Raw genomic sequence first — 15,763 nt, 5'->3', positions numbered from 1 at the left:
GGCTTTAGATGTGATAGAAAAGTATGATTGCCATCTCAGAACTCTTATGACCTCATGCAATTTGCAAACCAACTGCTTTGCTTTACAAATGTTGTGACTAGTCTTCTGGAGTTAAACCAGGTTTCATCTGGAAATCTGATTTTCTCAGGAATCAAAGTCTGCCTAAATCGGAAACACTATTATGATTTCAGCTTTACTGGCATGGAATCTTGGCCCTAAAATTCAGGATATATTTCCCTCCCCTCAGCAAGAGGTTGACACTATGAGCTGGCAATACTAAAATAAACAATTACACCAAATAACAGTAGTCATTTACTCAATACTCATTTTTCCTTGCTTCACTTACTCTGCCGTATATTTTTACTTATATTTTCTTACATAAACTCTGTGCAGACTCACTAGAACTTTGGGCAAAACTGAAGAATGCATCAGCTGTATGCGCATTATTACTGAAAGTACAATTGAACATGAAAACAAAACATTCCAGGATTCCATTAATGTTGCTGTTTTTACCAAGCAAGGGATTCAGTCTCCAGTAAATGCAGTCTCTCTTTAATGCAAAACCTTTTATACAAAACATATTTTGCTTTCACATTTAATTAATAACTGCAGTGACTTGGGGCAAAGTGTCTTGGTGTGGTGAATAAAAGCTGCAAAAATATTATCTGAGAATCTTTTCTTTACAGAAAGGACAGTAATAAGGTTGGGGAAGGGAAAAAAAAGAATGAACCACAATGGAAAGACTGGTGTGAGATTCCATTGTCAAAATGAACATTTGATTTCTAAAAGCTTATATGTTTTTAATCCCCCATTTCACTGTGGAGGATAAAATATTATTTGTATATATTAATGATCTGAACATATTAAAATTATTCATGAGATATTCTTCCCCCACCCCACCCAAATATCCATTTATTGATTGAATCAGACCTCATTCTTTGTGTCCCTTCCTTAAGTAAAACTCTCATGGGATTCTAAGGCTGTATTAGTTGTTCAAAGCTTCCACAGTAAGTATTGTGTAGTCTTAAAAAGGACTGATTTTTCTCCCACTTCTCCAGTTGTTCAGTCTAGGATGAGAAAAAGCATGCAGCGTTTCAGTTGTGTGTGATTGTGGTTTTACGGAATTGCTTTTTTAAATGTCTGGAATACTTCCATTTTGTTCTGTCCACTGCATCTAGTATAACTTGACCAGTGGAGAGAGTTGGAGGAATGCCCAACAAGTTCCCATTTGGGGAACAACCGTGTCTATTTCTCCCTTTAAAGGTACATTTCAAAGCTGAATATTACATAAGTATTAAATAATTACAAATGTTATGAAGTGTTACATAAATGCAGCATAAATACAGAAAAAGTGTGACACCTCATCAACATGTATTGTTACATGCAAAATCATAGTTTCTCTTTCCCACAGAGCAAAGACACTGTGCCTTGCTCCCAAAGACAGCAACAATACTGAGTAAGAGCTGGGTCTTAATATTTTCAAAAATGAGAGTTCAACTATTGTTTCTTGCTCTTTGTGTCCTATTTTAGGCTCTGGGAGTGGGCAGAATTGTTTTTTAAGCATCTTGACCTAAGCCAAGTTACTTCTTATTGGAAGAGAGGAACAAGATTTTTCTCTGATTCTAGAATGCGGGAAAAGACATATGATGTGATGACCCAGCCTTTTTGGAGATTAAATCCTCCTCATTCAGAACAGCTTCATGAGATCAGGACTAAGAGTTAGCGTTTTCCTGTACTGCATTTTGGGCCAGTGTACAGTTTTGAATATGTCTAGCTCTACTACATTTCCTTTCTTTCACATTCTTTTATTTTCATTTTTAATATTATCTCCTGGGAAGGCTCAAGAGTAACTATTTTATTTTCACTGGATGATTATTTTGTTTTCGATTTTCAGATTTTTTTAAAAAAAATCCCTTGATCCAATTTATTTATTTAAAATATTTTTGTCAGAAATTATTAGAAATTATTAAAAGAATTAAACAAACATCATACTAAAAATAGTAGATAAAAGCATTACTAAAACAGATTTAAAAGGCACAAAAGTATAAACAAACCATTTTTTAAGAAAATCCACTCAGGCAGGCAGCCTGCCTGAAGGGAAAGGCATTTGCCTGCATGTGGGAAAACACCAAAGATGGGGGCAGCCTAGCTTTCCATGGGAAGAGGTTTCAGAATCCAGAAGCAGCAACAGAGAAGGCTCTTTCCTGTGTCCCTACCAAATGCACCTGTGAGGGGGACAGGGAGAAAAGAAAAAGGCCTCCCCTGAAGATCTTAAAATCTGGACATACTCATAAATGGAGATTGCATCTTTGAAATGGCTTGGACCCAAGCCATCTAGGGCTTTATAGGTGAAAACCAGCAATCTAAACTGTGTCCAGAAACAGATTGGCAGCCAGTTGAGCTGCTATAATGGGAGGAGGGGGTTATGTGATTCCAGTTACCAATACTAGTTAATAATCTGACTGCAGCATTTAGACCTGCTGAAGTTTCTGAAGACAGCCCTACATAAACCATGTTATAGCAATTCAACTGGGATATAATTATGGCATATGTCACCAGATCAGACATCTCCAGGAATGGGCACAGCTCGTATACTAGTTTTATTTTTCTAAATGCACTCCTGGTCACCAGTGAAACCTAGGCATCCAGGTGCAGAGACAAATCTAGGAGCACATCTAATTGGTGCACCTGTGTTTTCAGGGTAGTGTAGCCCAATCCAACACAGACTCTATTTCTAGATCCCGTATTCTGGGATCTATTCTATTTCTGGATCCCTATTCCCTGATCTGCCTTTTGATTCAGCAGGAGCACCTTTGTCTTGTCTGTTTTGGTTTTTTCATCCTCATCCAGTCCATTACTGACACCAGGCACTGAGCTAGGACTGAAACAGCTTCTTTGGATTTAGATGGAAAGGATAAATAGAGTTGGGAATCATCCACATACCGGAGACATCAGAACCCAAATTCTAGACAACTCCATCCCAGTGATTTCATGTTGATGTTAAATAGCATAGGAAACAAAACGGAGCCATGAGGGATACCACAGGCCAGCAGCCAGGGCATTGAACAGGATTTATGAGGAGTCCCCCATAAATCTCCACTTCCACCTGAGTCTTCAGCAACATAACTTTGGGGAAAATATCTGTGATTTTCTTCCTCTGTCATTAGGCCATACTGCTATACATGCCCAGGAATATAGTGGTTGAAATCTTGTTGGCATAACTACATTTGTGAAAAGCTAATGACCAAAAACAGGGATGATATTTTGAAATTAAACATTTCCTACATCGGTCCCATGGCTCCCACAACTTCCATTACATGGAAGCCGTGGAATTATGTGATGAGAAGTCTTAACTACTGAAAACCACTGTTTCTGGTATGTCACCCCAACAGGATGGTAATATTATGGGTTACTGGATTTCAGCCAGTAACTTTTGACTAGATAGCAGGTGGAAGACTAGGGACAAATGTAGTGTTTTATCCTAAGTGAAGCTGAGTTTGCATGTTGTGATTTGTATATGTAAGAATCAACTTCAGATTATACTTTGATTCTACTAGTTTTTCATCATAGCTTTCACATAATCATTGCACTAAGTGATATTCATAATTCAGCTTCAATTGACTGTTTATACTTATTATACCATCTATCCCAATTGAGTTCATTTTTGGAAGAATGGTCAGATATAAATAAAACAGATAAACTATGAGCTTCAAGTAGAAGGCAATTAATGTTTTGCAGAGTACAGGCAAGCCCTTTAGGTATGGAGATAGGTAACTGATTAGACATCCCTTAAGGGGCAACCTGATATTACCACAAATTAAGATGACTGGTCAGGCTTGCAGTCTCCATATTGAGACTTAAGCTGTTACATTTCCCATGGCTATAACATTATGATTTTAGAACTTCCCTACTTCTTCCCCATCCTGTTTTCAAACATGTTGTCTGGTCAAAAGTTCTGAAATACTCAAATCCTTGCCTTTTAAAATTATATGCCAGTAAAATTGTATTCTGGTAGTATTAATGATTTTTTTTATTCTTGAACCACATGACTATGTTTCTTATTTATTTCTGATGCACTTTTTCAGCTATATTCATACAGTTTTTTAAAAAAAATATTTAAATAAGAATAATAATAGAGAAAGTGAAATTTGCAAGCATCATGGAAAAATACATTATTGTAGAAGTACACTGATCTGAGGGGCTCTTAGTTTTGTGCCTGTTGCATTTTAATTTTGGGCAAACCTGGGTGATTCTATACAATGAGTGAAACTGCACGTAATCAGGTGATAGATGGAAAATGGGATGTGGGCAACAATAGGAAAGTCAAAGTAATCTGATCTCTGAAAAGGCCACAGTTAGTAGCTGAAGTCAAAGGTGAAACATCCTTATTCAGCAACAAACTCAAATACTGTAAGTGCTGAATTATTGTTCAGTGTTTATGCAGAGAAAGCCTTTCATTGTAGCTGGACTCATTCTTGAACACAACAGTGAGCTCTTGACCACTGTTGATACTTAACATCTACCATTACCAGGTTTTATACAGTAAATATGTGTTGTTTTGCATAGCATTCCTCTCACTCAGTCTTTCTGTTTAACTCCGCTATTGCTGAGGTTATGTGACCGAGGCTATTTTTAGACGTGTGTGGTGATCAAGCTTTACTAACTAGTACAAATTCCAAGTGCAGCAGAAGGGCAGCTTCTCCCCTGAAAACTCACCCCATAGCAAAACTGTGGTTCCCTAAAAGCTATCACAGTCATCTGCTACGCCTATTAAAAATCTCAAGGCAGAAACATATTTTCTCCCCTTGACAATTATAACATCAAGATCGTTACAGTACCTTCTGCTGTAATCTCAGTCATAATGGTGAGGGTGAGAAACACTCTGGTGGAAAGGTCACGTTATATTGCCGGCTCAGAGGATACGACAGGGTCAGCCTTGACTCTTGCAGGAGACAGCAAATTAAGAGGTGGGAAGTCCTCTACCGTTCTTTACTTTCTTTGGGGGTCTTTTTTTTTTTGTCCTTTTCTTCTTGGGAGCTGTCTTCTCTGTTAAGCCCTGACCTGCCCTCCCCACCTCCCAAGAAACTAACTCCTTTCCCAAGGCAATGCTTGCAGCTCAGACTGAAGTATCAGCTTCTAACAAAAATAGCCAGGGCTCTCAGCAAATCTCTTGCCTGGCTTTTTTGGCATATCAGACACCACGTTCTGGGATCGATTTTTTTTTTTAAAGTGTCAAACTCCAAATGAGACAGCCAAGCAGGTAAAAGCAGTAGCAACACAAAAGAAACTGGAAAGACCTGCTAGAGCCCCTGCAGCTACTTTAATATGATTACAGGTTTTTGAGGTCTAGGTCAGAAAATATGAAATATAGACTTGACGGTAATCTTATCCAACTGAGCTCAAATGTATTCTTAGCACACTCTTAGCACATTCTTTCCGGACCTTATTTGGGTTGAAGAGGACACTGTGAAGTCAGCTACAATAAGTCAAGTAGAAAATGAACTTGGGTAAATTTCACTCCGTTAATTGCACCCTGACGCTTGAAATCACAAACACAAATTATCTCACCCACTGGTTTGTGCCATTTGATCCTCAGAAGAGCCATGTTGTTTCAAGGCAACATTTCCTTTATGCCAACATCTTATTTCTTAAAGCCTAGAGCCTACAACTAAATATGCAGCCAGAAAAATATTAAGCAATTACTTGTTTGGGCTGCAACTGCTCTTCCCCTCCCCTCTTTTTTTAAATGGAGGATATCAACCAGAATGGTGTGACATAGAGCATTGAAGGGTACTTTGGGGGTGCCACAGTTTATGAGTTGCATACATTGTCCATTAAAATGCAGGCTGAGAGTGCTGTTTATATTGTCTCTGCTGCTATGGAATAGCTCTGGAAATGCTTCAGTGTTGCAAGGTACGCAATCCCTGCCACACACATTGTGCTTGCAAGACTTGCTGCCATAACATTGTCTTCTTACTGGCACATTCTGTTTCTGAGAGAAGCTAGTTGGAAGGTATAACATGGGAGACTCACGTTGCGGCAAGAGTAAGGAGTTTATATTTATATATATCCTGCCATTCTTCCAGGGAACCAAAGATCTTTCCCCTCTTGGATCCTTACAGAAAACCTGAGGTAATTAAACTGAGAAAGATTGTGAGAAAGATGAAAGAAGGGCTATCCAAGGACATTTGGGGACTTAGATGGCTTGAGTAGGGATTTAAACCTAATCTAGTCCAATATTTCAAGGTCTAGTCCAATATTTTATCCAATCTTTTACCCAATATTGGCTTACAAGGAGAGAGGCCATCTTTGGCACCTTGTACAAGCTTGTCCTTGTAGTAGCTGTATTTTGTACCTTGCCCCTGTATCTACTGTGTGCTGGCCATTTATTTTTTCTCTCTCTCCCAGAGCTAGGGTTTAAGAGGCATACGAGATAATGGGTGAGTAAGAATAAAACCAGAATCAGTTATAAACATTAAAATCAACCCAGATGTAATATCAAAACCAAATTAAGTTACAAAGAATGTAAAAACATGTCAAAATAGTCATCTCATAGGCATCCTTCAGTCTCTAGGGACTATGGTAACGTGCTCTGTAAGGATGACTTTGACATTGTACACGAAGCTGGAGTGTCCTCTCTAGTACACGAACCCTGGGTAAAATAATATGGAGGATAGGCTGTTACCCAAGCAGCAAATCCCCCCTCTCCACATCGCTGAAATAGTCCAATGGAAAGGCAAGAGCCAATAAAACTGGTTTCAGCGACGTCGAAGGAGTTGCCAGAACGACACTAACTGCCTCCGGGACTCCGGCTCTGGATTTTGCCTCAAGGTTTACTCTTGAAGCCTTTTCCATCACTGGATATAGTCACAAGGCAGTGGAGGTTTGAAATCAGAGTTTTCCTTCTCCTAAATGGTCTGCCTTCCCAGGCTGACAAGTCCCACCTACCTGATCAAAATAATAATTACAATTAAAAATTAAAAATGAGAACCTGTCTGTTGACAGCCCAAATAGGAAGGTCTCTGTCTGCCGTTGTGATCCTGTGTGCCTCATAGACAAAGGCCTTTTCATGAGACCTGCTCTCATGAAATCCTGCCATATCAGTGCCCCCTGCCCTCCTTGTTCAACAATGAAACTGTGTATATTTCCTAGCATATTTCAAAGTAACTGTATTCCAGTGATGCTAGATGAGCCTTCTAATACAACACACACCTTGATAAAAGACAGTTTTGAAGAGAGACATATCTGCTCTTTTCTTACTGCAGTGTCATAACTATATGCAAACAAAAAGTGAGACACATCTATATGTCTGTTAAACAAGGAAAACAGAACAACTACTGGTGCTTTAAAACCTTCCAAGCCAGTAATTAAAGTACATTAATTGCATTCATAATCTTGCGTGCCACGTGCTCAATAGATATGAAAGAAAACTGTTGAAGTAAGCTTCCATGGAAAAAGTCTCACACTACAGATTTTTAAGAGCTGCAGTCTGAATGAACCACAAATACAAGAGGCTGCTCTGGGTGAAAGTTAAAAACGCCACATCCAGAAATCTTGGTTCATGTTATTGGTCCTTGCATGATTGCCTAGCCGGATGAGAAAACTTCCAAAAAGATGTTGCTGGAGGACAGGCAATTGGCCATGCAGGTGCTGACCTCTGTGGCAAAGTGCAGCCTCAGCCTTAATTTTCACATGGGCTCATGCAGAATCATTCATGACAACCTGTTTGGGTTGAAGTTGCTCAAAGTTGTGTCAACATAGGTGAGGAAAATTTGGAGCGGGTAAGGACTTCTTCACTAGTACAATTTCATTTCCCAATGTCTATTATAGGTAACATTTTAATTCCTTTTCTTATCATCACAAGAAAGGGTTTGTCCTACGTACCTTCATGCTGTGTGGATCCAATGGGGCTGATAGTGAACTGTGTGATTAAAAGGCTATATGCTTAGTATTGTTTCCAGCTGTATCTAGGAATATCAGTGCTGACATTCATCCTCCCCTTGCAGCATCCATATGCCTCGCAACATCCAAAAAGGTTTTAGTAGGGGCTCAGAAGAATACACGGGCAGGGAGGAGTTTTTGTTTGCATGTAGGCTCTATACTCTTCTTTCGAAAGAGCCGTCCCTCAAGGAGGTAAGAGGGATGGCTTGTAGACAAAGGGCCTTTTCGGCAGCTGCCCCCAGACTATGGAACACCCTCCTGACTGAGATTCGTCCAGCATCGATGCTGGTGACATTTCGGCACCAGGTCAAAACTTTCCTGTTCCTGAAGGCTTTTAATTGAAATAATATCAAGTGTGGGTCCTGATGGCAATTTTTAGAGTATATATTTAAATTGTTTTATCTTTTTTACTGTATTTTAATTGTTGTAAGCCAGTCAGATTTGGTCGTACATCAGCATCACTTTATGCAACAGGACTTTGCCCCGTGATTCCCAAGGGGATGTGAGCAACAGTCCCACAGACTCAAAATTAAGTTTTCTGAGGCAAATGAAGAGTTTTTATGTGGGGCCCAGTGAAGACGTTCCACCATCTTGATGCAAAGAAGACCAGAGTTCCATGCTAACCCTTCCTTCGTATCTGCCGATTTTAAAATTTTCAACTTTCCACTTTAAAACATGCTGCTTATAAGGCTTTAAGGTTAATTAAAGAATGAAGTCCCCACCCCACCCCAGGATTGCACTATGAATTTAAAATTATGTACTTTGTACATGCATCAAGAATTTACCTTTGATATTCGATGAGCTTTACTCCTAGGAAGATTGTTCATAGCAGTTGCAGAATATTGCAAACCAATGCAGATTTATTCAGAAATAAATTCTACTGTATTCTTACTTCTATATATAAGTTTATTTACTTATTAGTTACCTATATAATCTATTTTTCTCCTAGCATTTTATCTATTTTTCTGTAAACTGAAAGGAAAACATTTTATTTATTTATTTATTTATTTATTTATTTATTTATTTATTTATTTATTTATTTATTTATTTATTTATTTATTTATTCGATTTTTACCCCGCCCCTCTAGACAACGTCTACTCGGGGCGGCTTACATCAGTTAAAACAAGTTAAAAAACATATAAAATGCATTTATACTAATTAGTCTTTGGAGGTATTTTCTGCGGAGCCAAGGAGACCAAAAGTGATTAGGCAATAAAGTGCAATCCAAATGCATATACTTGGGAAGTAAACCACATTTTATGAATATTGTGGGATTTACTTGTGAGTAGACATGCACAAGAGTGCTGTTAAATTTTTCTTACTAAATTGTCTGTTATATACATTGCTTTACTAAGCTGCTCTACAACTCCTTGGCAACCTTCTTAAAGATTCATAATTAATTAAGGCTGCAGTATTGAAACCACCCACCTGACAGTAAGCCCCATTGAACTCAGAGGACTCTTTCTCTGAGCAGCCCTAGAAAGGACTGTGTTCTAATTGGTTTTAACACCTACTTCATCTCTAAGGTTGCAATTTAAAAAGTTACCGTAAGTGACATCCCCCTTTTTAAAACTCTAGATATATGCACAGAAGTTGTTAAAGGTCCAGCTGCTACTCTTATCCTATGCTCAAACCAGGGGGGAAAAGCACTTCTGGGGAAAAGAATCACAGTCTCCCAAATTTCACCACAAAGTTACGAGATCAAGCTTGCACGATCAGGAGAACACAGAGAAGAAAAAAAATATTTCACAAGGAGATGGTTGAAGCTACATGGGAAGGGATGGCTGGCACATGTATTGTTCAAAAGGGGAAGCCACACAAAGCTCAGAATTACCTCTTGTGGATCTCAGCACTTTATCATGGACTGAACCCTTGATTAAAAACACCAGGCTACCCTGATCTGGTAACAATGACTGAGTTACTTGTCTCTCCCACAGAGAGATTTTCCATCTATACCAAAGCCAGGCCCAGCACCTGTAACTTCCTTGTCCTCTGGAAGGAAAACCATGTAAAAGAGACTAGATGAGGAGGCTGCCTTCAACCTTTCCTTCTTATTCTTTTCCATATAATAATGTAAGCCCCCTTGAATCCTTTAGGAGGAAGGTGGCATAGAAATATTTTAATTTAATAAATAAATATAAATATTCAATAAGGGGATGGGGTGGGGTGGAAAGCCAGGTGAAATTGCACCATGATAAACTATCTGAAACAAAGGGTGATTCTCAGGTCTTGCTTCCATGTGATAAGATTAAAAAAGTTCAAATTTCAACTTAATTTGGAACTACTCTTTCCCCCCAACTTATTTCTAATAGTTAAATAAAATTTAAATTGAATGGCTGAAATCCTGTTGCTCAGCACAGTAAAATCACACGACAATAAGCCTATTAGTACGTGCAGATTTAGTGAGTCAACTCTGAACATTTAATTGATTCAAGTGGCCCTACTGTAGTTGCAACTTACATGCTAAGTGCCAAGTTTCAGCCGAGCACTCCCATGTTACCCCCCAAAATCTTGTGTGTTTAAACACAGTTTTTTTCCATTTGTCTTGATCTCTGAAGATCCTCCCCATCTCACACTTAACTCTTCCAATTACAGCTGAAATTCTTACAAAATTTTCTAATTTTTTTAATTCCAGAGTTTAGCATCCAGACTACAAAGTGGGGTGAGAAGACATCAACGTATCTCTCCCACCCTGGCTGCCCAGCACTGTTTACCTGTTCACTTCCTTGCCAACTTCAAGGTAATGGTGTTAACATACAAAGCCCTAAATGGTTTGGGACCTCATTATCTGGCAGAATACCTCCTTCCGACCAGATCTGCCAGTCCTTTAAGATCTTCCCAGGCTGGACGACTCAGAGTTTTGACCCCGAGAGAGACCTAGAAAACAGTAACCAGAAACCGGGCCTTTTTGGCGGTAGCATTGTGGCATGCTCTCCCACCCAATACAGTATTTGTCTAGCGCCTTCATTGGGAACCTTTAAGTGGAATGCACCAATATAACACAGATACAAATTAACACAACCCTCCCAGGGAGTAGAAAATAAACTGTACATTATATGATGGGGGGAGCAACCATCTTCCTGGGGAACATTTCCCTCGTGTGACCGGGGCCTCAGCTGCTACACTTAAGTCGAATGTATTTAATAGCGTAGGAATGATGGACATATTGTGGGTCTACACAATGTAGTGTGCCCCCTCGCCCACCCCCACCCAATTGAAATATGGTTGTTTTGGCTTGAGAAACTGGCTTGGAATTTTTTCATAGAAAGAGATTGAAGAGGATTGAGCCATTTAAAAAGTTGACCTTGTTCTGGACTGCATGAGGTGCTCAAGGTCAGAGCTGAAATTGCCAGAGTTAAGAGTCCCTTTTCACTCTTTCATTGAAAAATCTGAATGAAGAATTTGCACTTTTTTATTTGGCAACTTGTGGTCTTTTCAAAGTGTGAATAGGAGAAGCAGTTTAGCAGATCCTCAGCTACCCAGGACTGTTGCAGCTGTTCTGAAGAAGGGCAGTGAATAAAGGACATTTAAAGAGAGGAAGAGGGGAGAAAGCGGGAGGGGGACTGCTTTCTTAATGGCCCTGTCATTCAGTTTGGCTTGTGTATTTAGTTTCCCTGAACAATATGTCACCACTTGTGATTGTCAGTCACCAGATTCTTGACCACACTCCAATATACATCCAGTCAACTCTCTGATGCACTTGAAAAGGCCATTATGCAATTTACAGGAACAAATCTGTCTTTTCCAACTTGTTCCTCATGTCTTTAAAACAAACTCTCAGTTGAAAGCAAAACATTAAGAGCAGAGGCTGGGGTGAGATGGGGAAAGAACAAGCACTAATTTTATGGTTATCAAGTTAAGCATTTAAAATGACAACCACCTTGGTAAATTTCAAACCTAAGGAACTAAAATGATGTAATAATTTAGGACACAAAGTGTTTTAACATACTGTATTTTACTCTAATATGCACAGTACTTAGGTGGGGGAATATGTCCTGGTTTACAGAGGACAGTCTTTGCCTTTCGCATTCATTGATGTTAATATTTGCATTTGAAAATTTGTTGGAATATAGTGCTGTATTTGAAATTTTCACCTAGTTAAGGCTTTCCAGTTCTGATCTACCATAAAGACCCATAAGAAGGGAGAGCAGAAGTCTTAATCTTGGCCATCAACAGCACTTGAACATCCTACTAAGGTTATTTGGTCACTATCTTCCTTTCTATGGCTGATATATTTTAATTTAAATTCTAGTAGTCTAATTCTCTTCTTGTACATATACATTTCTGTTTTTACAAGGTTACTGTCATGTCTGTAGAGTGGATGTATGTTACTGTATGTCACTGTAGAGTTATTTATGTTAATGTATATTACTGGTATGTTATTGTTACTGGTATGTTACTGGTATGGTACACACTTATTGGCAAAGCATGCAAGCATGTGCTAGAACAGTAACCTTGCAAAAGCATGGGTTTGGGACCACTGGATAAAATTTTATAATCAAGTATAAGGAAGATCCAAGCCATGCATTTGGACTAGTTCACATTAGCCTCACACAAAAATACAAAATGTGGGTGATTGGAAAGTGGATGAACAGCTATGATATGACATGGCACCTAACCTTGGCTGTTCAACCTCTAGATGCACGGAGGGAGTTTAGTGAACTTTACAATGTGAAAGTGGATTTTTTTAACCCTCCTGCCCTTCAATAAGACATTATAATCCCACTGCTTTTTTCATCTTTTGTATAGGGTATAGGGTAGCAGGGCTACAATAAAAATACAATAAAAGCCATTGCACAATATTGGTGCCTGTTTGTAAACAGTGTTCCTAGGTTTTAGCTGCTTGTCATGCACATTTCTCTCCTTGCAACATAAAATAATTGAGACAATAGATGTCCAAACAAATCTAGTGATTTTTCCTGTTGGAAAGCTTTGTTGGTTTTTTAAAAAAGTCAGTCAGTATACAGGAAAATAGAAATGATGCACTTTGGTTGCCAGTATGCTGTCCTCATTCAGAGGCACTGACATTTTTCTTTCATCGTTGGGCCTTGGAATTTATTGGGGTCAGGAGTTAGCGTCTCCATTTTATTTTATTTTATCTGATATTATAGCTCAGGATGTCAAGATAGAATACACTTGGTTAAGCATACACAAAGATTCCTTTGGATGTGGGATTTTTTAAACCCATAATATGCTGGCTTTCTCCTTAAAGTCAGAAAGTACTGTGCACTTGATATACTGTAAGGTTACCTTGGTGCATGAGAATTAAGTGTAGGCTCTTTTGCAGAATCTATGGCTGGAGAGCTCAGTGGTTTAGGTATCTGGCTGTGGAACCAGAGATTGTGAGTCTTATTGTCCACTCTGTGAGTAGGGCCAGCCTGTGTGGGCTTCAGTAAGTGGCACAGTGCCAAAGCAGCCCACAAAGCAGGGAATGGTAAACCACGTCTGAGTATTCTTTACCTGGAAAACCCTGAAAGGGGTACGTTAGAAATGATTTGACACCACATAGTTTTTATTATTGCAGCTAATATGGAAGAACAAGTATCCTTTAAGAATATTTCTGTATGCAGTTTTCCTGGGAGTAAAAGTTGCTGTTATCACACCACTTAGCATGCTGTTATCACAACTATTTTTCTGTTAAGGTATGACAGATTTTATATATGATAGTGTGGGGTAATCACTTCGTATACTTAGATTAGGGTAAACTAGCAAAAATACACAAAACAAGAGGGGGGGAAATCCATTCCCTTCCCTTAAAAACCAACCCCAACAGATATATTTTAATTTCTGTTCTTTCATGCTATCTTCTCTCAGTATTGAGAACTGATTGGTTGATTGGCGCTATCTTGAAATGTGAAACCAGACTTGTAGTACATAAAAAGGTAGTATTTCCTATATCTCCTGGCAAAGCACAGGAATATGGAAAGCAGAGCCCAGCTGCCTAGATAACAAAAAAGATGCTTACCTAAATTCTAGCACCGATCCATGCATTCTTCAACCAAGTCATGCTGGGACACATTCCCTTCCATTCCAAAATTACAGAGAAAAGAGTAATTAAATTTCGCACCCCCAAAACATTGCTGCAATGTTAGGGGAATGGTTTTGTTCTGCAAATAGTAGTGTGAGATTAAAACTAGCAAAGGCAAACTATCCTTTCAGGAAGGACTGACGCTGTGTCCCAGTGACTTTGACCATTTCATATAATGCAAACCCTGGTGCAGTTTTAAAAAGTGTGCACAGATGCCATTTTTTAAACCATAGCAAGGCTTTTGCCCCAGCTGGCCAGGGCTAGGATGCTTTCCAACTACGAATAACACTGGGTTGAGGCTCCACATGTGGCTAAAATGGAACCACTGGAGCTGCACAGCCAGCAAAGCTAACAGGGTAAAAAACTATATTTGCTTGAAATATGGTGTTAGAGGAGAGCTTCGCGGATATCCTGGATTGCCAGAAAGACAAACAAGTGGGTCCTAGAGCAAATCAAGCCTGAACCATCTCTGGAGACAAAAATGATGAAACTGAGGTTGTCCTACTTTGGGCTCATCATGACAAGGCAGGATTCTCTGGAGAGGACAATTATTATTATTATTAGTTTTATTAATAATGCTGGAAAGCAGCAGGGACAGAGGAAGAACAAATGTAAGATGGATTGACTCCCTAAATGAAGCGGCTAGCTTGAGTCTGCAAGAGGTGAGCAAGGCTGTTGAGGACAGGAAATTTTGGAGATCACTCATTCATAGGGCCGCCATAAGTCAGGGGCAACTTGATATCACATAACAACAAACAGTTGAACAATTAATCTCTTAGTTGGCTAGTAAAAGCTGTCTTTTGTAGATATAGTTATGGACAATGAAACACACTCTTTCCCTCCACCCCATTCTCATCACTCACTTAAGGATTGACCTCTCTCCCTCTTTACTCTTTCTTCTTTATAGCTGACTTAGGGATGAGCCAAATCACATACAAAGCTTAGAAAGTTATTTTGAAGAACAAATATTGTGGCTTGCTAAAAACATTCATAACTGAGTAGTGATAGGATGACACTCTTGTGTCTCAGATCATCCTTCTGCTAATGTTTAGCTAGAGATTATTTCACAATGTCATTACATTCATTCTTCTCAGAAGCAACTTTCTACATTCTGAATTAATACTGATTCTTTATGTTACATTTCAACTTGACAAAGTCAGAGCAAGGGATGTGTGTTATTAGGTCAATTTCCCAGGGCACATATATCCCTAGAAAGTGCCCTCATGTGGTAAACACTGGCATTAACCTGTGATGTATATCCAGAAATCCCCCATTCAAGAAATCTCACCCATATGTAATTATTTCCAACTAAGTTAACACAAATTAGAAGAACTCCGAAACATTCTTCTTCTGACTTCCTTTTTGGATTATCTCTTCAGAACACTTTTTATTTTTAACACAAAGATCACAGGTGTTAATGGCTGAGATGTTGAAACCATGCCACTAAATCTCCCCAAATTCAAACTGAACAGACATCAGCCTCTGTTTGTCTTGGAGGAAAGAAAAACGGCACACAAAATGCCAATGAACAGGAGGAAAAGAACTCAGTTACTCCAAAACAGTAGGCCAGTGGCCTCTTTTATGGATAGCAACCTTCCTTCTGAATAGGAAAAGCACACCCACTGCCACAGGCCCTTGAGCAACCTGGTGAGGTGGGCTTTTCTACTTACCCCTCATCTATTTCTGCAACACACGCACGCACACACACACACACACACACACACACACACACACACACACACACACACACACACACACACACACACACACACACACACACACACACACACACA

At 39.1% G+C, this 15,763-nt stretch overlaps 1 protein-coding gene across 47 annotated transcripts in view; it reads right to left on the bottom strand.

The window, feature by feature from the left end:
• The window catches only part of TRDN (triadin), a 194,911-nt gene extending 189,556 nt beyond the window's left edge, over window positions 1-5,355 (bottom strand). For 35 of the 47 annotated variants that reach the window (XM_078383389.1, XM_078383394.1, XM_078383393.1 and 32 more), the window contains exon 1: window positions 4,839-5,141. In XM_078383389.1, the coding sequence (XP_078239515.1) occupies window positions 4,839-4,860 (22 nt within the window). In that variant the 5' untranslated portion in view covers window positions 4,861-5,141. Of the gene's footprint in view, window positions 1-4,838 lie in introns of all 47 variants that reach the window. The other 12 variants (XM_078383395.1, XM_078383409.1, XM_078383424.1 and 9 more) reach the window with 2 other exon arrangements.
• Window positions 5,356-15,763: the final 10,408 nt, after the last annotated feature.

The sequence above is a fragment of the Pogona vitticeps genome, chromosome 1 (genome assembly GCF_051106095.1).
Source record: "Pogona vitticeps strain Pit_001003342236 chromosome 1, PviZW2.1, whole genome shotgun sequence".
NCBI lineage: Eukaryota > Metazoa > Chordata > Lepidosauria > Squamata > Agamidae > Pogona > Pogona vitticeps.
Note: the sequence above shows the minus strand (reverse complement) of the source record. Positions and strands in the feature narration are given on the sequence as shown.